This window comes from Carassius gibelio, chromosome A6 (genome assembly GCF_023724105.1).
Source record: "Carassius gibelio isolate Cgi1373 ecotype wild population from Czech Republic chromosome A6, carGib1.2-hapl.c, whole genome shotgun sequence".
Classification (NCBI taxonomy): domain Eukaryota; kingdom Metazoa; phylum Chordata; class Actinopteri; order Cypriniformes; family Cyprinidae; genus Carassius; species Carassius gibelio.
Window position 1 is genome coordinate 28,909,249 of NC_068376.1, and position 22,538 is coordinate 28,931,786.

Genomic DNA, 22,538 nt, shown 5'->3' on the forward strand with positions numbered 1-22,538 from the left:
TAGTTTAATTACTTAATTTAATTACAGTATGCATATCTTATAGCTTAACACGCTAACCTCAGTGCTCTCAAACAGCAAAGTACACAGTATGACACCAGGCACCAAAATTAATTTCTGCGAGAAACAGAGAGGTATTTAAAATTCCTCCCAGTTCTGTTTGCTTTTATGCAATCAATCCAAAGCGCACTGGATTCAGTTTGTGCCGTGTTTGCTAATGTTCTCACTTCTAATAGTGCCGCCCTGTTTTTCTGATCAAACAAACACACATTTCCATGAATACAGTTTCAGTAAACACAGGAGGCATAATTGGAGGTTGAGAGGAGAGCATTAGGAGCAACGATAAAACTCCAATAAAAAACAATCCAATTTTCCAAGCATACCGCATGATGAAAAATCAATGGACTAAATGAAGGAAATTAGATTATATATGTGTGTGTGTGTGTGTAAAACACAAAAACATGTAAACTATGTTGAAAATTACTATTTTATTTATATATATATATATAAAAAAATTTTTTTTATCTAAATATAATTTTTTATTTTTTATATTACATTTATTAATAATATTAAACTAAATGTATCAGGATTTATGTCCAATTAATGTGATAAATGATTAAAAAAAAAATTTGTCAGCAAATATTTGTAGTATAGCTACGCCATAAGTGTGAATGCACCTTAAAATCAACATAAAATCTAAATTGATTCATTTATTTTTTGATTAATTCTCATACAGAGGCTTTTCAGGATTTAGTCTTTTTTCTTTTCTTTTTTTGTGAAAAAAACGGCTTGGAAAATAACAACAAAAAAGTAAAATTCCCTATTGACTTCATGAGAAAAGCTGACAAAACTAGCACAAAGTCTTTGGTCGACAGTAAAAGGTACGATTAACTGTCAGTATCATGGTAATTTTCGCACTCCAGTCTATATTCCTCTCAACTCTGTGACACTGACGTTCCTGATCTTTGCTTAGCTCACTGTACCATCCGTGGATCAGCCTGATGGATCCAGATGTGCAGTTTCTGCATGGATTGCACTCTGTAATTACCCCTCCACCGAAGCCCAGCGATGCCATTCCTTCCCAGTCATTACCCACAATCCCCAGCGCCCCGGCCAGGTGACATGCAGATGGGCCATCACTAAACACACGCTCAAGAAGGACTATCAGCAGCACGGTCATCCAGAGCGTCTTCTGCGGCACCGCCAAACCTTTGGACCCACCTACTCAATCTTTATTATTCAAAAATTATCATAAATATAAATAATGAAGCCATCCTAGCTATGAAAAACACAATGGAGTATAAAAACTAGTGACCAAACAGTTTTTCCTCTATATTCCATCTCTGCTTCATGAAGTGCACCATGTGATGCTCTCAAACAGGACGGAGCATGTATGATGATGTTTTTCCTTCACAAAAAAATACAATTCATATTCATGCAAAATAAAATTCAATTTACAAATGTATAAAAGTAAAAGTGCGGCTTTAGATTTTTAATGTTTAAAAAAATAATGAAAAAGTCAAGTGTGTCCTAAATCGACTGGTAAGATGGAGACAACCTGGATCTAAAATAAACTTGCAAATGGCAAGTGATTTGATGTTTAAATTTATACATTCAGAAGATGCTTTTATTCAAAGCAATGCACAAATGAAGAACATCACAAACAATTTTCCTTAAGAGCCAACAATATTCGTAGTGCCATGTTTAAAGTATAAACTGGATCAAAAGTGTAAAGCAGGAAAGACAATAAATAAATTAATAAATAATTTTATATTTGAATATTTTATTTAAATAAATACATTAAATAAAAATGTATATATAAATACATTTATTTAAACTAAATAAGAGCATATTATATAAAATAAAATAAAATAAGCTAAAATAATAGCATATATTGTGTTGAGTGTTTTCTATGATCATCAAGGTATACATTTGATCTATTTATTATTTTATCAATAGATCAAGTCTTTGGGAACTGAACCCATAACGCTTGCATTGCTACTGCCACACAGATCAGCTACAGGAGTGTATAAATACATTCTGTTGTTATCTTACATTATTTAGCTGCTTTTCCTTTCTTTCCAGCTGAACGTCATACATTAACCAGCCTTTCTGTGTAACGCATTATCTTTTAAAATATTTTTTTACACATTTTCTAGTAAAGTTAGCATACTTTGAATAGTATTTAATTTCATTTGATAAATTAATCAAAATAGCAAGTGATATCCAGTTATCATCTGGGGAAATAATTTATGAGTTTGTTATTTTTCTATTCAAACGTACTTTAACAAATAACTGGTAAAATAATTTTGAAAAAAAAGGTCAATATAAATGCAATGCATTGTGAGAAACAACCAAATTCAGCAAAATGTTCAATAATATATTACATATTTTTCTGCATACTATAAACCAAATAATGCAGAAACAGTACAATGTTCCATAGATAGCACAAAAAAAAAAAAAAAAAAAAACACTTCCTCAAAATTTAACTTGCTTTTGACAAGTGCTCATTTTAGACAGAATGGAAAAGACAACACTGTACGCACGACACGTGATTTCAAAATAAAGTAGCAGCAGAAACCCAGAAAATGCCAAGCATTCACTATAATACTTCAGCATCATCATGCACAGTAAACAGGTTAACCCAGTAAAACACTGCTAAAGGAGAGACAATCTCGCCGTTTGTATGAAAGCGAAGGCTGGAGGGGCTGAAAAACCTCATCACAAAAACGGCCCATTTCCAAGCGCTGACAGAAAACACATTTCCAGGGAAGGTGCTGGTAGAGTAAAAGCACGGATTGACATTGTAATGTGCCTCGTGCCGCTTTGATTGTGTTGCATTCCCTCAAATAGGAGAAAGACATTGGAATTCATGAGGTACTTTTATCACGGTGCAGCGTGGGTAAAAATCAATGCATTACCTCGAGAGCGAGAGTGTTTATGCTCTCTGACCTTGCCTGTCTGTCTCTCCCTGTCTCGCTCTCCTATTCCTGGCTCTCACGCTCTCACACTAAAAATTAGTCAATTGTAGGTGCTTATCACGGCTGAAATGATATGGTTGACTTCCACACGTGTGCAGCTGCTGGTTTCCCACTGTCACATCTGCAGGTGCGATGCAGCTCGTGACGGGGTTTACTGAAGTGTACTGACTTCACTTCCCTTTAAATACGTGTGTCTGGAGCACATGAGTGTTTGCTAAAGGAATTGTGTGTGTGTGTGTATGCGCTGATGGGATTTTTATTTTATGGCCCGCTGCTCTCTTAGCTCTCCTCTGGATGTGTTCTTCAACAGATTGAATTAAGATTAAAACACTGAGGCCTGTGAAGCAGGTGAGCTGTGTTAAAGAGATGTTGTCGTGTGTTTATTCCACTTTTATTTGCTTGATTATTCAATAAATTGATGCAGAGATCAGCAGATCTGTATGGATGGATGACCAGTCAGTTTGTCCTTTTAGGCTTTTACAGAGATTAAACTAGAGGAGAAACATAAAACGTTTCATGAATTCAAAACAGAACCTCTTCAAATCTTATTTTGACATTATTTTTGTTCATTTTTGATAATATTATGGTACTGAAAATTGTGTAACATGTAACATGTCCTAAATACCACAGTACTTTTACCATATCCAAGAATACCATGGCAATTTATGTAAATACTAAAATATAAAACTGGTAATTACTGGTAATGCTATGGTACTTTAAAATATACCATTGTAATGAAATTCATGTACCATGGTACTTCCATTAATACCACAGTACTATCATAGTACATGTCTGAAAAACGATGGTACTCTTTTCCTGTACAATAGTACTGTGGCTTACCATGGTACTATGATACTTTGAAATACTGAAATGTATGCACCATTTACAATAAAAAATACCAAAAATACTGTGGTATTGTATACATGTGAACATGGTCCTAATATTTAGACTTGTACCATGGTAATTTCAGAGTATGCATTGAAGTACCTTGGAGTAACATGTAAAAAAGTATTATAGCAGTACTATGATATTTTGAAAAATACCATAATACTTCATGCAACAGGATGTTTACATGGGCAAAAATACCATCACCGATGGTAAAAACAGTGCTTTTGCTGCCATTACTACTTTGAAATATGCCAATGTAATTAAAAATTAATTTACCATCATATACCTTTTCACTGTTTTGTAAGTGTTCATTTACAAAAAATGGACTGTGGCAGAACAATGGTATAATACTGGTATCAGACTATGGTACTTTAAAATATATATGGGACTGAAATATGCATCAGATCCCTCGTTCTATATCTGGATTTTATCACTCGACCACAAATATTAATGCAAATCAGTTTCTCAGAGTGCATTTGCACTGAAACAGACTGACAGTTTCACCATCAGTGTTTAATCTGACTGGAGAGCAGAAGCAGGGCTGACAGGCCTCCATCTAGTTTCGGCAGCTCTTCATGGCGTTTTGAGCAGCTGCCATAATATTTACTTAGGAGCCAGATTGACTTTTCTCAGAAATCAATATGTGCTTTGGCTGTGCTGAATATCTGCTACGCTGGGCTGAACCTGCATGGTAATGGCTTCTCTGTAACACTCCGATAACAAAACATACAGTACACCTCTCTCTGTTTCTCCTTCAAACTCTTCCAATCAATCCTCGCACCTTTAGCCGTCACTCATGCTCTCTCCTTCACTCTCCCACCATCCTTCTGTAACGTGTGCAGACATACGTTGTAATAGAGGCATGTTAATAATTCATGTCAGAGGAATTGGAGACAATTAAGTGTGTCGACTGGGCCATTCATTTTCCAGCCAGAGTCAGAGATGATGAAGAGACTGTCAGAGTGCTGATCACCTCCACCAAAGATTTCTTCAAAAGCTGCAAAAATGCTCAAATGTGTTTGAAATGTCTTTATATTTAAAAAGAAAAACGAAAAAAGGAGACAATTATTTGTGCATTAATATGCCAATTTAATTAGGTACTATTTGAATACCTGTTTTTAAACAGTAGGTAAATATATGACTATTTTTTTCATATATATATATATATATAAAAACATATTTTTCTCCAGTTTACATTTTTAAATAGCTATATAAAATATGAAATATTGCCTTACACACATATATATTAAATTTTTAAACATAGTATTTATATAGTGTGTCAAAATCTATTGTAAGATCTCATAAATAACTGCATTTATAATTCTAAACAAAGTGTTTTTATCATAATATCATCCTTCTGCTTCAAGACAAAGTCCTTGACATGTGAACTTGTGGTTAATAGTAGCTAATAGATGTTAGATGCTTCTCAGTGAAAACAGAGTAAACTGTAGCTGTATTGTGTTTAGCTTAGTTGCAACGCTATATAAACCAATGCAGCATCCAGTACCAGAACTATCTGTTTTAAAACAGCACAGTATATTAAAAGTTCCTTCCAAACTCCTGCTCTAGTGTCTTTGGGACATTAGCTGAGCTAAGCAGCAGGCTGTTATTTGAGTGGTCAAGCAGTGCAAAGAATGTAATACACAAAGACCATAATCATGCCAACTTGACCTGACGCATCCTGACTTCCCCTGCTGACACAGCTCTGCCAATCAGAAGAGCCGAGTGCAGGTTGCCAAGCAACAGTCTCAAAGCTGCTCTGGCGATGTGTGCGGGGGGTTAAAGAGCAGCAAGCAGACGGCTAGTGTGACACATGCTTAGATGCTAGCGCTGCTGCTACAAATGTGCCAAAAGTAGAGCGCTGTAATACCTATAAAGAGCCATTCAGCATTCACACAAATCAGAGTAATCTTCCTCTGCCATCTCTGCTCACCTGGCCCAGTTTGTTTTACAAGTGAATCACCTGAGCACTAACTGCCATGAGACTAATCACCAGATAACGAAAGAAAGATTGACTCGTTCTCGAGTCAAGAACCGGTTGACTAATAAAATTAAATGAATATAATTATAATTTAATATAAATATAATCATACATTTACAGAATTTTTGTAAATAAAACAGCTTTAAAATGTGTCTTATCCCATAATTATTGACAGTTGGTCAGTTTTGCTGTACTGATGGTTTTGTTTTTGTTTTAAGTGTCACAAAATAAGAATCTGTTATTGCATTGATGCCTCACATGATTTATTTTTTATTCATCATATTTTATTTTGATTTGAGTCCAATAATTTTGACCAAAAGCAGAAATAAAATCAAATAAAATATCTTTCATCTGTAAATGTGAACTGTGAATTTGTATAAAAAGATATTTAATATTCTGGAATATCAGATTACATGGATGCATCATATACAAACATTTTTTATGCTTATCCTGTGATATGCACCATAATCATGAAATGAATTGCTTATTAAGACATCTGAGGAGGAGTTTGGTGATACCTCACACCGCACAAACCCGCATACTGTAGACGTATGAAAACAGAAGCAGCATGTGGAGCATTCATCATCCCTGCGCTTATAGAGCTGTTGTATTCTGTACAGCACCGCTAGCCTACACACTCACAAAAGCATTAAAAGCAACTCATTATGTCTGCAGAGCGTGTTGCATCACAACAAAAACAATGTAGAGCTCGCTCCGGCTCATCAGCAACATTAGCGCTTTGTCAGCCAAACAAGCTAACTAGCTGCCTGCTCATGTTGTTTGTCTTTAGGTTAAAAGCTTCTTACAGGTATATTGGGGATTGCTTTTTTTTTGCACCAGAGACACTTTCCCTGAGTGTGAACTTAATTACTCTGTCAAAGAAGAGGCTCATTAGCAGCTCGCTTAGACTCCCATACTCTGGGAAACACCGTTGCACGCTCATCCAGCCGGCTAACATGCCAGCACCCGATAACAAGTTGTTTTCCATTTAAATACCTTGCTTTTCCACATAAATAGCTTTTTCTTTCTACATTAAGTTGACAAATATGTATTTCTGTGTGCAGGGGTGATGTGGCGTAGCGGCTAAAGTTATGCCTTCGATCATGACACCTAACCCTGGGCTAAACCTGAGGGGACTGTTCCTGTGACAGGTATAGTGTAGTATATTTCCACTTCATAAATGTGCATGAAAGAAGGCATGAAAACTGTCAGCAAAATAAATAAAAAGAAAATGTCTGAATAAAATGAAATCAAACAACTTCAGCTAAATAAACAACTTATGCTCAATTAAATAAACACAATAACTTAATAAATACACAAGTAAATAAATAAATAACTTTGCAGAATTAAACCGATTAACAAATGACTTCAGCTTAAAAATGCATAATGATAAATACATATTTTTAAGCCATCTAAATAAATGCATAAATACATGCATAAATCAATCTAATCAAATCTAATAAAAATAAAATAATTTCAGCCAAATATATAAATATATAAAAATAATTGTTAAATAAAACATAATTACATAACAATTATTTAAAATAATTTAAATCTTAATACTCATTTTTAATACTTGATATTTTAAATATTTTACATTTAAATTCAGCTAAATAAATTCTGCTCAATAAAAAATTACTTCAGCTGAATAAATGAATGAATGAACGAATGAATGAATGAATGAATTCGGCTAAAAAAATGAATTCTGCCAATTTTCCATTGATTTCCTCTTCACAGCTAGGTTTTATTCTCATTTTGGAGGTTGCATCTGAGCCAGGCTTGTGCCCACACAGAAAAAAGCTTGCTAAAGCATTAACTTACTGGTGTAGGAACGCAACGACGCAGGAAATCATAATGTAAAGTCTTCCCTATAGATCTGTCATGAGCACATGGGGACAGACTGACCCCTCTGGCTTCATTTGAACTTCACACGCTTGCTTGCTCTTCGCAGCAGAGAAAACAACAAGATCAAAGTCAGACTGAATCCTCTACCAGCTGACGCTACTCACCACGGGCGTCTCCTCACATCGTACAGGTCAATCTTGTTGGGTGCTCTCCACTTTGTGGCTAGAGAGGGAAAACACAACACACTAAGGGTTTGCTGGCAGAAATGGATGTAGTGTGGATTACAGAAGAGTTTCCTACAGAAGAGCTTTACCGGGGTAGTATCTGGTGACTCCAGTGGCGCTGCCGAACACCTGCCAGCGCAGCGAAGGATCCTCACGACTGTTTTCAATGAAGATCCTCTCCAGAGACTGAGTCCAGTTCAGCTCGTTCAGGATCGTGGGAGCTGCAGGAGACACCATTACCAAACATTACAGTCTGTGGACAAACCTTTTACTATTTCAAACTGGACAAGCTTCAGTTTGAAATAGTAAATTAATATTTTTCAAATTTGACAAAATGTGCATGAATGTATGCATGCATCCAGAGCACATGAAACTGCATCCCACGATGCATTGCAGTTCACATTGCACTATTATTCTCCCTCAAATTGCCAAAAGTGTGTGTGTGTGTCTGTGAGAGTTTTTGAAAGACTTTTATGCTCACAAAAGCAGCTATTATGTGATTTAAAAAAATGTGTTAAAAACAATTACATTTAAAAATATTATTACAATTTAAAATAACTGCTTTCTATTTGAATATATTGTAAATTTGTATTTATTTCTGTGATGCAAAGCATAATTTTCAGCATCATTCCTCCAGTCTTCAGTGTCACATGATTCTTCAGAAATCATTCTGATATGCTGATTGGCTGCTCAAGAAACATTTCTGATTTATTATCTGCTTCATATTTTTTGGAAACAGTGATACATGTAAATTGTCAGGATTATTTCATAAATAGAAAGTTCAAAAGAACAGCATTTATTTGAAATACCAATCTTTTGTATAGAACTAAACGTTAGTAAAATCAGGTTAAAGTACACTAATTCTAAATCTATATATGATGTTTTTTACTCTTATATATCAGTGTCTGACATTTAAGGGTGTGTATAAGTGTGTCTTTGAGTCAAGGATACACACTGTTTATAGCATTACAGACACACACAGGGTGGTATATGCAGATTCAACCACGCCAGAGTGGACAGCAGCTGAGACAAACTCTCTCTCTCTCTTTCACACACACACACGCACACACACACACACACACAGGGCTGTGGCAGGTTGTCTAAGCAGAATTACGAGGGCTGGGAAGATAAGGAAACAGATGCAAAACAAAGGCCCTGGTTGATTTATTTACTGAGGACACGGCATGCACCGGACAATAGATAAAAAGAAAAATATCCTCTGAGGGAGAATTTGTGTGTGGCGGGGTGGATCTACATGGGGATATCCTTCAGAATAAGAGTGTGTGTGTGTGTGTGTGTGTGTGTGTGCGAATCCATCATGCACAATCCCTCAGACACTTTTAAGAGCAGCGGTTGTGCTGAACGCTCGGTCTGTTATGGAGCAAAGCGCCACACGAGGAGCAGCCCAGGTTACGAGGCCGATTTATGGGCTGTGCTGAGAGCCAGAAATCCTTCATACCGTATCCCGTCATGCTTATTATTACCCAGTAAAGCAGCGCTACCGGACTCTGTGTGCTGGATGAGAGCTGTTCAGCACGGCTGCTGAATGATGGAGGATGGTAATATAGACACTTTTCATCATATACAAAAGAGGTTAGATTCTTGTTATTCATTATTGAATAACTGTTACAAACCATTTCAATAAATAAATACATAAAATGGATAATTCTGATTATAATTTCTGTCTGGATCAGAGTTCACTTTCATTATTGATTCAGTCAGAATGAATCAGTCATTAAGACGCACTGAAAATAAATAACTCCAAAGCCACTATGTCTATCTAGTCAAGTTATAATCTAAACTAATATTTGAATATTTGAATATTTTAGATGAAAAATGTAATATTTTTCTATTTTACAAATATATAATACATTTTTTATATAATATTTTATGATTATATATATATATATATATATATATATATATATATATATATATATATATACTATTTATTTTATATATTTATTTATTAATTCTATTTAAACATCTATTTAAAATATTTTTACATAATGTTATTAAACTATGTTTAATAATTTTAACATCAACTTACCACAAACATGTCCAAAACCACACTTTTGTAGTACACGGACAATTGTAATTTAATTAAATAATTTTAATTAATGCATTTTGCAAAAAAATAGATTAAAAAAATTGAATATAGTTTTTTATCATATTTAAAAATAATAATATATATATTACAAAATTCTGTTACAGGATGCATAATATTTCTTTCGTTCTTTAAGTACTTAATTTACAACATTTATTTAAAACCAATATTTTTAGAAGAGCTTATTCTGTTAGATTTTTTTTCACTGTTTGTGTCTGTTTTATATATGCCACACATTTCTATGCTATTTGTGCTTTTTTATTATTATGCTTTATTTCTTTTTATACTATTTTATTGCGCTCATAATGTGTCATTGAGTGTCATGAAATAGACCCATAAATAAAATATATTATTATATTTATTTATTTAAAAAAATAACCATGTACTGTTTGAAGAAGTTTTAAAAAATGGTCAGCCAGCTCTATAATTTCTTAATGTTTATCAAAATTATGAGAATGTTATATACAACTTTATAGAAAAAAAGTAAAATGCCCACAAGATTACCATTCAATCCAACCCATATAAACTTTTTTTTAGTTTTGTTTGTAAGAGAGTAAAATAACCCAATCTTATTTCCAATTTTGCTGTTTAACAAATAAGACAGGGAACAAACATACTCTATTTGTTGCACAATCACATTCACAGCTCTCAAACTGTAGCTCACCTTAGCATCCACATCTCATCCTGAGCACATCAAGGCCACAGACGGCGAGACACATCCACTATCAGTGTCAGTGATCTGTCAGAACAGTGGATCGTACATCATAACACACACACCCTGACCTCAGGTGATGGAGCGAACACCACGATACAGACACACAATGCATGATCTGCCACAGCATCAACCAGCCATCAGCCCATCAAACATACACACGCATTAATAACGCACACTACAGTGTTCTTTCTTTTATTTACTATGACCCGATTTCTTTCATAGTGTATGACTGAATCAACCTCACAGCACAAATGAAAAAATAAAAAAAAATAAAAAATACCACGATCCCTGTTGATTAGATTTTACAGAGAAAAAGTTACACATTTTTTTTTCTTAAAAGAGCCAATGGATGAAACTTTCAATTTCTTAGGTTTTTTTTGCATTTAGTTAAATTTCTGCTCAGAAAAGCTAAAAAGAAAACACACAGCAAGTTTTTTATGGGCTGTTTTATGTTTCAGTTTGCAGCTGGTTTCTACATACAAAGCTGGCTATTTGAATAAGACCGCCTGATTCAAATAGCCACGCCCCACAGAAGGGAAGGGTGGGGTAAGCAGTAGCTCATTATCATTTAAAGAGACATGCACTGAAACGAGTTGATGTGAGAGCTGTTTTTAGCATGGTAAAAAAAGTGTTGTTTCACAAGACTATTTAAGAATTTTAACCTTAGTATGTTACAGACATTTCATAAACACCCTAAAGAATCATACTAACTTGTGGAAAATGGATGATGTCCCCTTTAAAAGTTCAAATAATAGGTACAATTTAATGCAAATATCTATATGATTAACATAGGTTTAAACATTTTGAAAAAGGCTGATTATGGTTTACTAAATAAAGCATGTGTCCAGTTCAGCTTTGACCACATATAGTATTCACACACACACACACACACACACACACACACACACACACACACACATATATATATATATATATTCTAAAAAAGAAAAAAGGCTTCAGCAAGAACAACAGGGGTAAAACACAACTGCTTACGAAGAGCAGAATCTCAGACTGCTGGTGGAAAAGTGGAAAGCGAAAAAAAAAATCTAATTAAAATGATACTGTAACCAATAAACAGCGGAAATATAATTTGTGAATGTGCTGGTGAATGAAGGAAGGCATTGGCTGCGTTAAGGTTTTTAATTAGTGTGGCGGAGAGCGATAGTGCCCCTTCACTGAGCTGGACGAGCGTGTGGAGCGAGGAGGCGTTGAAGAGGGAGGGAAGAAAAAACGACTTAAATCCACTGTTTATAGCAGTCCCACTTCTTATTGTAGAGTCACATCTCGGTTATATCTGGCTTCCAGCAGAGGGAAGAAAATGAAATCTTGGGTTGCCACACACACAGATGCTGTGATTGACGGTGGTCTGATATTACAGTACAGTCCTGGTAATGACACGGTCAGACTATACAGAAACTGTAAGCATGTAAAACACCATTAGAGGTGGTCGTAGCACTTCCTGTGAAACCAGGATTATATTATGCATTATAACGGAATTCTTAATTCACTATAATGCATTCATAATGCCTTATAGTACACTGTAAAATCAGTTGTTAGTTCTCATGAATAACTTTATGCATTAATTTTCAAAATGAATTCATATTAATAACCGTTAATATTAATACTGAAAGACAGACTGCATATAAAGTGTTGCCAAGATGGTTATAAAAGAATGACATTAAAATTGCTCAGAATTAATTTTTACTTTTACATATGAATAAGCTCCTGGACTTATTTTTAATAAAATAAAATAAAATTAACATTAAAATGTATTATATAAAATATTTCCTGATACATTTACATGCTTCTGGTCTTATTTTGTCTAAAATAAACTAGCCATGTTGAGGAAATGGTTCTGAACTGATACAATATCTAGCTTGAATGCAATGCAAGTCACTTTAAAGAAAAGTGATGTGTAAATGTAAATACAATATCACTTCTTATATTGGTATGTCAACCTGCATGTCTTTTTTCCCACAGATGGCATCTGAAAGGAACATAAACATGATTACAATCAAACCAGACCTGCTTTTCACTGGTTCCTGGTTTGTTTTTCCCAAAGTCTGAGAGGAACGGTGAGAAAAGGTTGTGATCATTCACAGGAGGTGTTTATCTGTTCATTCAGACAAATGAAAGCTGCTCCTCCTCGCCTTTCATTCACACACACAATTAGTCTTTTAATAAGCACCATTTCCTACAGTATCTCCAACAACAACCGAGGCCTGAAAAACAACTTGAGACAGGGACAGTTTCTTACAGCAGAGATTCAATTCAAAGACATTTGCTCAGAATAATAACGAATGAACTTGATCTGTATTAGACTATGTGTGAGTTTCTCAGTCAGCTGGAGTTGAGCTGACGGTGTGATAGTGGACTAACGGACAGAAGAGTCTTCAGGTAATGTATTAATAAATAGTGAAATTAACATTAACTAAGACAAATAAATTATTTTAGAAGTATTTTTTAACTACTAACTAATGGAACTTTTTTGTAAAGTGTTATTAAAATATCTGAGAAGTTGCGCCGAAATGAGATGTTCATTAAGACTCCCGAGTTATGAAAGAGCAACATCTGAGCACTAGAGTTTTCGGCTGCGCTGCTGGTTTTCTCCTAACACCTCGTCTGAGCATCGCACCACCCACCTCACTATGGCTTTCCTCCAGTGTCCCTTCAGTAATAGGCATCGATAATTAGACGGAAACTGTGTGGCTGTTTGACCCGTGCTAATTAGAAAGTTTGGAGACTTGGCAGCGGAATTCATCGGCGGGATAATGAATCATAAAACGGTTCATTACAGACGGGCAAGGAAATGTTCTCAATCTCAATAAATGGCCGAGGATGCCTTGCAGAGCCGCTAAAGCAGGACTCACACACATGCCGGCCCATTTACTGCATGAAGAGAGACACACACACACACACAACATTTTCAGTCAGATCCACTGCGGTTAGAGGAAAGTTTCTGCTTTGGTCTCATTCTGTCTCTCAGACGTCCGCTCACATCAGCGCTACACAAAACGGCCGGCTAAAGCCTGACTGAGTCCTCACTCGACCTGTGTGTGGATTGTGGGAGCTCTGGAGAGTTTCTGGCGGGACACAACATCCCTGTTTGTGGTTTCTCTGTGATTTATTAGTGAGGTTTTTACGTAAGCAATAAGGTATGAGAGGCTATATTGTATTGTGAGAGGTTATCTCTTATGCCTTTATTGAACTACAACTCCCATGAGCCCACAGTTACACCAAGTTACAGCAGACAGTCAAGACCTCACAAAAGTTCACGGATTAAAATAGTGTATTTCTAAAGTAAAAAAACCTGATTAAAATTCACAGTAGAAAGACTTGCTATTATATAATTATATAATTCAAGAAAAGAAGAAATACTTGTATTTATAATTTGTTTACAATAAAGTTTATATTTTCTGTTGGATTTTCAGTTTTTATTTTTTATATTGTATTTTATTACATTTTAAATGTTATTATTTTACATTTTATTTCTGTTAATGTTTAATTAATATTAAATAAAGTTTTTTATGTTTGTATTTCTCATTTAGTTTCAGTTCAGAATAACAATAACTCCATATACAATTAAATTAAAGTCAACTAGAAAAGAAAATGATATATATATATATATATATATATATATATATATATATATATATATATATATATATATATATATATATAATTTTTGTTTTAATTCATGCTCCTGGTCCTAATGTGCCCCTAATAAAAATAACATAAATTTAAATAAAATAGAATCAAACTAAAAATAAATGTACAGTATGTGTGTAAACCACTAAGGCATGGATCCAATGTGTTTTAATTCTATTTATGCAATAATGTGCTTGTTTTTAAAGTAAACCGTCATCTAAAACACAGTTGAAATGTATGTTGTTCACATCTCAAATAACCTGTGTAATTGTTCTCAGTCAGAGAAGCGTCCATGCTATGCATCAAAGAGCTCTGAGACTCCAGAGACCCTCTATAGAGTGACATGTGATGGGTATGTGTCAGAGCAGAGTCCAAATGTTGGATCACACTCTTCTAGCATCCATCTTTCAACAATCATCCATTACCCATAAGCCCACAAACATCCACAGACAGATGAAGGAGGCACTCAGGACATTCTACAAACATCTATCCTAGTCAACACACTTACAAATCACAGAGCGACGCAGAAACACTTTCTAAAGAGTGAACATTTTTCTCCTAAAGCTGTACTCTACAAATGTAGTTTATACGTGTGTGTAGTTTACAATTGTCTGTCATTAGAACATTCTGTGTGCATTTAAGACCATGCACGTTGAATCTTGCTATCATCTCGAAGGACTGCTCAAGGGATTCCCGGGAGATGTTATCAAAGACACAAGACTTCAGTTGTAAAATCCTCCACAGACATCAGACAGAGAGATATCACATCACGCACACAAACCGCTGGATATTTTCACATACTCGACTTAAAATGAGAGATGAAAATGCTTCAGTCCCACGAGGAAAGAGGTAAAACAAGGTTCACACAAGGTTCACGTCCAAATAAATCCTACTAAACAGTACAGCTACACAGCTAGCGATCATTAGACACTGCAATAAAAGAAAATGTGTATACAGAGTTGTAACTGATCTTTAAAACTTATTATTTAGAGTTCTGACTAGAGTTCATTTAGATCAGAAGTTCTCAGCTGGTGATTCAAGACCCACTTTTTACAGGTTTGATTTGATAGAAGAGGGAAAAAACAATACAATGCAATCACTACTGCAACTATTACTAAATTGCAACTCGCAGTGCTTTAATGCATAATAAGCAAAATAGACTTATTAATCATATGCTGTGTGGATGTTAAGTTATAGTAGACCGATGTCAACATTGACAGGTTGTGTGACTCGCTCTTATCCTCAAAAACCATCAGTAAAAGTGTAAAATGTGATAGAATAACACAATACATTCAATTTAGCAAATTGCTGAGCCAATGCAGTCCAGTAATATGGTTGATTTATTTTTTTGTTCATTTTAGAAGGAAGAACAGTCTCCATACAGTAAAAGCAGTAATATTGTGAAATATTATTACCATTTAAAATAATTATTTTTTATTTAAATATATTTTAAATATAATTTAGGTGTCCTTGTTACAGTGTAATTATGTATATAATACTGAGTAATATTAACTACATGTACTCACTATATGGGAGGGTTAGGATTTCGGTTTGGCTTAGGGTTACTTGCATGTAATTTTGCATAATTAATTGTTATTATAACCGTAAGAACATATAACATGTAACACAGACATCTTATAATAAAGTGTTACCATCATTTATTACTGTGATTAAAGATACATTTCTGCATCATTACTCCAGTCTTCAGTATCACATGATCTTCAGAAATCATTCTAATGTGCTGATTTGCTGCTCAAGAAACATTAAGGATTATTATCAATTCTGAAAAGTTTGTTTTATATATATATATATATATATATATATATATATATATATATATATATATATATATATATATATATATATATATATATATATATATATATTTTTTTTTTTGGAATCTATGATGCACTTTTATTTTCAAATTCTTTGATGTCCAGGAAGTTCAAAAGAACTGGATTTATTTGAAATATGTAGCAACATAATAAATGACACTCCCATCACTTTTAATTCAATTTAATGCATCCTTGCTGAAAAAAATAAATGCTACTGTTGCCAAGCTTTTGAACAGTAGTGTATGTGTTTCTTGTCAGTACTCACAGCCTTTGTAGATGTCAGTAGGAATCTGCACGGCTGTGTACGAGTAGTTGACTTTATTCTTGAAGTTGGGATCATCCACAAACTCCAAAGAAAGAGAGTTTGGATTTTGCAAGAGGTTTTCTCCATCATCATCATCCTGCTGCAACGAGAAGAAGCAGAGAAACATCAGCACACACACACACACACACACACACACACACACACACACACAAACACACATGTCTATGTTACTAAGAGGGCACTATCGCTCTACACACACACACACGGCTTTGATTGACACACAGCAAACCAAAAAATCATTTAGACACATACACACATGCATCCATGATTAATTAGACAAACACTAATTGCACTGACATGACAGGGGTAATCATGCCCCCACAACTCAAAGGTGGTGGCTCTTTGGAGGAAAAGCGTAATACATCGCCAGTCTATTCATCCACGACACAATACAACAGCAGGTATCAAAGTGTTTGCAAATTACAGAAAATCAATTAGAGTTGGTGATGGCTATCACATTGGCACTGAAGTCCTTCAGATGATTAACCATGTCAATAAATCACCAGAGTGTTTGGCGAATGATGGCTGCTCTACCCTCGACTTGAATCTGCCACACAAGCAGGTAATTAGCATTTTAATGCATCTTGAATCAAAATTTGACTCAAAAAGTCTGGCTTTCAAAGAACTTCAGTGAGTGAAAGTATCAAGCCAGCAAAAAAAAAATAAAAAAAAAATGGCAGGATCACAGGATTTTAATGGTTTGCATTTATTAAATACCACAGTCTTGTGTGCTTAGCATAATAATTGAGTCTATGCATAAACTGCATGATAATTGCATTTAGTTGGAATGCTGCTCTTCCATACAATTTTGTCCAATATGTATATTATGTATAATGTCGAACACAAGTTTGGAATAATTCTAATTTTTTTAAGTTTTGAAAGAAGTCTCTTCTGCTCACCAAGGTTGCATTTATTTGATAAAAAAAATCAGTAAAAAGTGTAATATTGTAAAATATTGTAACCTAATATAAATGCTTTCTTTTTTAAAAAGTAAGTTATTCCTGTGTTGCAAAGCTGAATTTTCAGCATCATTACTAAAATATTCAGTGTCACATGATCCTTCAGAAATCATTCTACATTTGCAAAATACATTTGCAAAATATAGATGCAACCAGAATCCCTTAATGCAATGCGCTCAACTTTATAATTTTCAGTGTGATAAAAAAAACTTAAATGATAATCCTGATTCATATCCCTTTCATTATTTCAAGCATAGACATTCTTACACAAAATTTAATTAAACATGCAAAATAAACAAGAATATGGCAAATTTTGTCGTCTTTAATCTCCGGTCTGACCTTTTCTTCAATAATCATTATACAAACATTAATCTTTCTCTTTGTCTTTGATTCTTCATCTCACGATCAAACACCCTTGCCTTCGTGGCAGGGTGAAGTGTGGTGTACAGTAACAGAGTGGCAGGAGTTAATTGGGGTTGACATAGTAAACACTGTTTTTTTGTTGTTTTGTTTTGTTTTTTCCTAAAAATTAAATTCAAGCCTCCTGCCAAGTGTGAGGGCTGATATATGGCCTGACTTTAATCGTCTATTAAAATGCAATTATAAACTGTTGTTGAGCTGAACATGGGGACAGTGGTTTTCCAATACCCCTCAATGTGACATAAACACACTGACACACATAAAGAACGCAAATAACCTCTTGGAGATCGAAAAGCATTTTGGGATTTCCTTCAGTTTTCCTTGCAAATAATTTGAAATGACACGGTGCACTGACTTTACTCATGACTAGCTCATATCTGACTCTAGCTAATAATGTTTTTTTTTTGCCGAACTAACAGGATTAACCACTTATTTAAAAATTAGTTTTCAAATATTGATACTTAGTAGAGAAACTTAAAGGAACAGTTCATCCTGAAATGAAAATTTGCTAAAAATGTACTCATCTTGAAAACATATCACCAGAACAGAGTTGGAGAAATTTTGTATCACATCCTCTGCAGTGAATGGGTGCCGTCAGAATAAGAGTGGTATTTTGGCCAGAAGCAACAGTCTGAAGTTAAAATGCCCTAATGATGGATTTGTTTCTTACAAAGACGCTGCTTTTCACTTCACACGATGTTTGCCTGGAGTGGTGTGGATGACTTGTGGATTATTGTGATGTTTTTATCAGATGTTTGGACTCTCATTCTGACGGCACCCATTCACTGCAGAGGATCCATTGGTGAGCAAATTATGTAATGCTACATTTCTCCATATCTGTTCCAATTAATAAATAAACTACATCTTAGATGGCCTTAAGAGGAGTACATTTTTAGCAAATTGTCCTTTTTGTGCAAACTATTCCTTTAAATACAGCAGCTGTGTTCAGAATACATTATAGTGGGTAATGTAGTTTTGAAAATTAGTACATGAAATAGTATGCAATATGTCATGATAAATGTTGAAAACAGTAGTGTGCAACACTTGTCGCATGGCCTCACTATTTTGCATGTTTAATCCGTAGTGCTGTAAAGTTGTGAAATAAACAAAGATATCAATATCAAACGGATTTCATATTTTCAATTCAATTTTGTGTAGAAATATCCTAACTTTTGGCATTCGGATCAAACGATGAGTCAAGATGATGTAATAAATGTTGGCTGATATTACTTATGGTTCTTTAGTCACACTGGAAATGGAAGATCAAGTGGGGGACACTGCATTGAGGGATACAGTATTCAGTAGTTCTGCACTGCATATTCTGGCAAATGCAGAAGGTCATGTTGCATTTTCATGCATAAACATTTTCACATTGCATTCAAAGTACTGTATACTGCAGATATAGTAATATGCAAGCATGCTCTTCTGAACAAAGCCAACATGAAAATGACATTTTTAATACATTTTACTTAATAAAGGTGAAGGCAACAGTATGTTGAAAAAAGAAAAGAAAAAGCAAAGAAGAGAAGATGCTAACATAAAAACAAACAGTGAATTTCTTTGATGCAGGGATGAATAATGTATAATAAAACTAGGAACATTTATAAAGGATGTACATAAAAGTCAATTTTGATCTGATGCATAAAATCACTGCAGTCTGCTTGTTAAACTGAGATATTAAACTGAAAGAAAGCTATAAATGACCGCACCACCCTGATAATAGACATTTCTGTGTTTTTCAAGATAGCACACACAATTACCCCCCATTTTCAGCTTGTTCAGACACGTTTCAGTTAACTGATTTGGAAAAGTCGTCTTTGAGGGGATCTCAGCTCGATGTCCTTTATTTGTTTACTCTTCCACCTGACTATCCTTCACTCGAGTGTTTTTCACCATCAGACGAAGCCAGTCATAATTACTCAAGACAGCTTCTAATTATTAGCTCAAAATCCACACAGGACGGAGTGATTGGCTCATTTTCCCTGTTCATACACCACCTGTTTAACTCTGTTCATTACCTCATTTGTTAATTTTATCACCCTGTTTTGAAGGTTTAATTAAATGTTGAGAGAACCCGAAACTACATTTTGAGGACTCTCTCAATCGCACCTTTATCTTTCAAGGGTTCATTTTAATCACAAACAAAATTACACGCTGTTTCCACTTTTGCCTTCTGAGGGTTAGTGTGCTAGTGGCACAGTCAAATTTAGCAACATAATAACCCTAATGATGACTTGTAGAAACAAAAATGGCATCATTTATTTAAACCCTAACCCTAATTTAAATCTTTTTTTTTTCTTTTGCAGTACATGTAACGTTTAATGCCAAAACTTTGTGAATTAAAAATTTAAAACCTCTTTATGCATGTACATGGCATAAGTGAACCTCGAATCTGTTATTTTTACATCAGAGCATTTGGCAACTTGACATCCAGAAGGCAGATGTTGGTGTTTTAATGTAAATAACTTTGTGTGTTCAGTGGCGATGTAATCAATTAAAGATGAAGCCACTGAACCATCTGGATTACGATCGTTACAATTTATTTTCTTCAGTTTTGAACTCTTTTAGATATCGGTTAACCATCTGGATTTCTGATAATTTTTCTTTTGATTTTCCTGTTTGCAAAGTATCTGAAACACATCTCAAAAATAAGACATAAAAGTTTCCTGCGGCACATCAAGCCAAAGGTTTCTTCAGTGGGTCTGAGGAAGAGTCAACATCATTAGAACGGCTCGTGATGGAGATCTGCCTGCAGGACTGAAGATTACAACTTCCAGGGCAGGAAAACCAGCAGATCTTTCCTGCAGTAGGTGGAGGAGAGCAAAGCTCCAAAGGGCATCACAAAACAGCATGGAAGAGGAGGAGAGTGGGAGGGAACGGAATGGCACCATGCCACAGTTTGCCAAGCGAGACGACAGAGACGAAATAGATAGAAAAGACCGTGATGATAAAAAGAGAAACCTCAGGTTGAGCTGATGGACCTGATTTCCACTGGCAGTCAGAAAAACACCAAACAGCTTTTGTCTGACTTTGTCGACTAAAACACGTCTTGCGACGGCAACTCCTCTGTTGTTATTGCATTCATACTCATAGATATTCATTACATTTGAATAGCCACTGAAACAATCTCAATATATTGAAAATGTAAATTTTTTAATTTGTACAAATTCAGATACAAATATATGCAAATATATTTTTTAATTATAATCATTATTATTATTATTAATGTAATAAAAGTACTAAAATGAAATAAATAAAGATATATATATATATATATACATATATATTTTTTTTTTTTTTTTTGCTGGACAAAGCGTAATGGATACTAATACTAATAATAATAATACATTTTTATTTTTATTACTATTTGTATTTTATATTTATATTATTATTATTCTTTAGAGTAGTACATGTAATAAAAAACTAAAAAATAAATAAATAAACATTATTATTATTATTATTATTATTATTATTCTTTAGAGTAGTACATGTAATAAAACACTAAAAAATAAATAAATAAGCATTATTATTATTATTATTATTATTATTATTATTATTATTATTATTATTTTATTTTTTATTTTTTTATAATAATCTTTGCCAAATCCTCTGACAACTGGAAAAATGTAATGAAAAATGGCAAACCGATTTGTTTATTATTGAAATTAATAAAAGTAATGATTCCTGGTAGCCTTTAGAAATCACTCCTAAACTATTATATTGATAAACAAGCTAAATATGTTAACTGTAATGTTATTAAACACATTTAATTAATCTAATGAACCTAATTAATTATAAATATAATAAAACCAAACTATAAAACCTCAAAACATAATAAAAACAAAACAACACAATACAGAAATAATGTATTAATAATGTGATTAATACAGTAGGAGCTGTGCTGATATTGGTTCAGAGAGTTTCTGGAGTTATGCAGGTGTGTGACTGCAGTCGTGGATATGAAAGCACTCTTTCTGACCCTGTGTTTCGTGGGCTGGCAGGGGTCACGAGGGTGTCGGTGGGCTGCCGTCCCCTTGGCCCCTTTAATGATGAGCGATGTCCTCCAATTAGAGACGTTGACAGCCCCTAAAGCGCCCAATCATTAATCACACGCCTGCCGTGCTTCTACTGCACAAAATCACTCTCTGATTTATGACGTCTCTGGCTCTACAATTCCTCCATTCCTCCTCTACTCATCCGGCCTGATATAACCGCGTCCTTCTGCATGCTGTCAAATCAATCAACCGCAGAAGAGAGTCACCGTGACCTTTCACTTTTACAGTGAAAAGGTTGTTACTGAGTATAAAATATGTAAAAAAAAAAAAAATCGGTGACATGTATATTTGTGTCCCAGAGGAGAACTTAGTTGCTCAAAGTTTGCTCTTTCACATCACTTAAGTATCAACATCGTCTCACTTTTCTCCTAAAATCCTTTAGGTTTCTTTGACTTTAAGACTGGACCTTTAAATTAATAATGATTTATGTAAGGAAACTAAACAAGCCTATTGTCAAATATGTAATAAAAATATATAAATATTCTTACTGGCAACTAAACTCAATTTAGCATTACTTTTTATATAGTTTTATAGAAATAATAGTAATAACAACAACAA

At 34.3% G+C, this 22,538-nt stretch overlaps 1 protein-coding gene across 4 annotated transcripts in view; it reads right to left on the reverse strand.

Annotated features, from left to right (window-relative positions):
- LOC128015996 (voltage-dependent calcium channel subunit alpha-2/delta-2-like) overlaps positions 1 to 22,538 on the reverse strand; it is a 168,539-nt gene that overhangs the window by 43,568 nt on the left and 102,433 nt on the right. For 2 of the 4 annotated variants that reach the window (XM_052600288.1, XM_052600286.1), the window contains exons 6-8: positions 16,487 to 16,622; positions 8,006 to 8,137; positions 7,857 to 7,914 (exon numbers count right to left, since the gene is read on the reverse strand). In XM_052600288.1, coding sequence (XP_052456248.1) covers positions 7,857 to 7,914; positions 8,006 to 8,137; positions 16,487 to 16,622 — 326 coding nt within the window. Of the gene's footprint in view, positions 1 to 7,856; positions 7,915 to 8,005; positions 8,138 to 16,486; positions 16,626 to 22,538 lie in introns of all 4 variants that reach the window. The other 2 variants (XM_052600287.1, XM_052600285.1) reach the window with 1 other exon arrangement.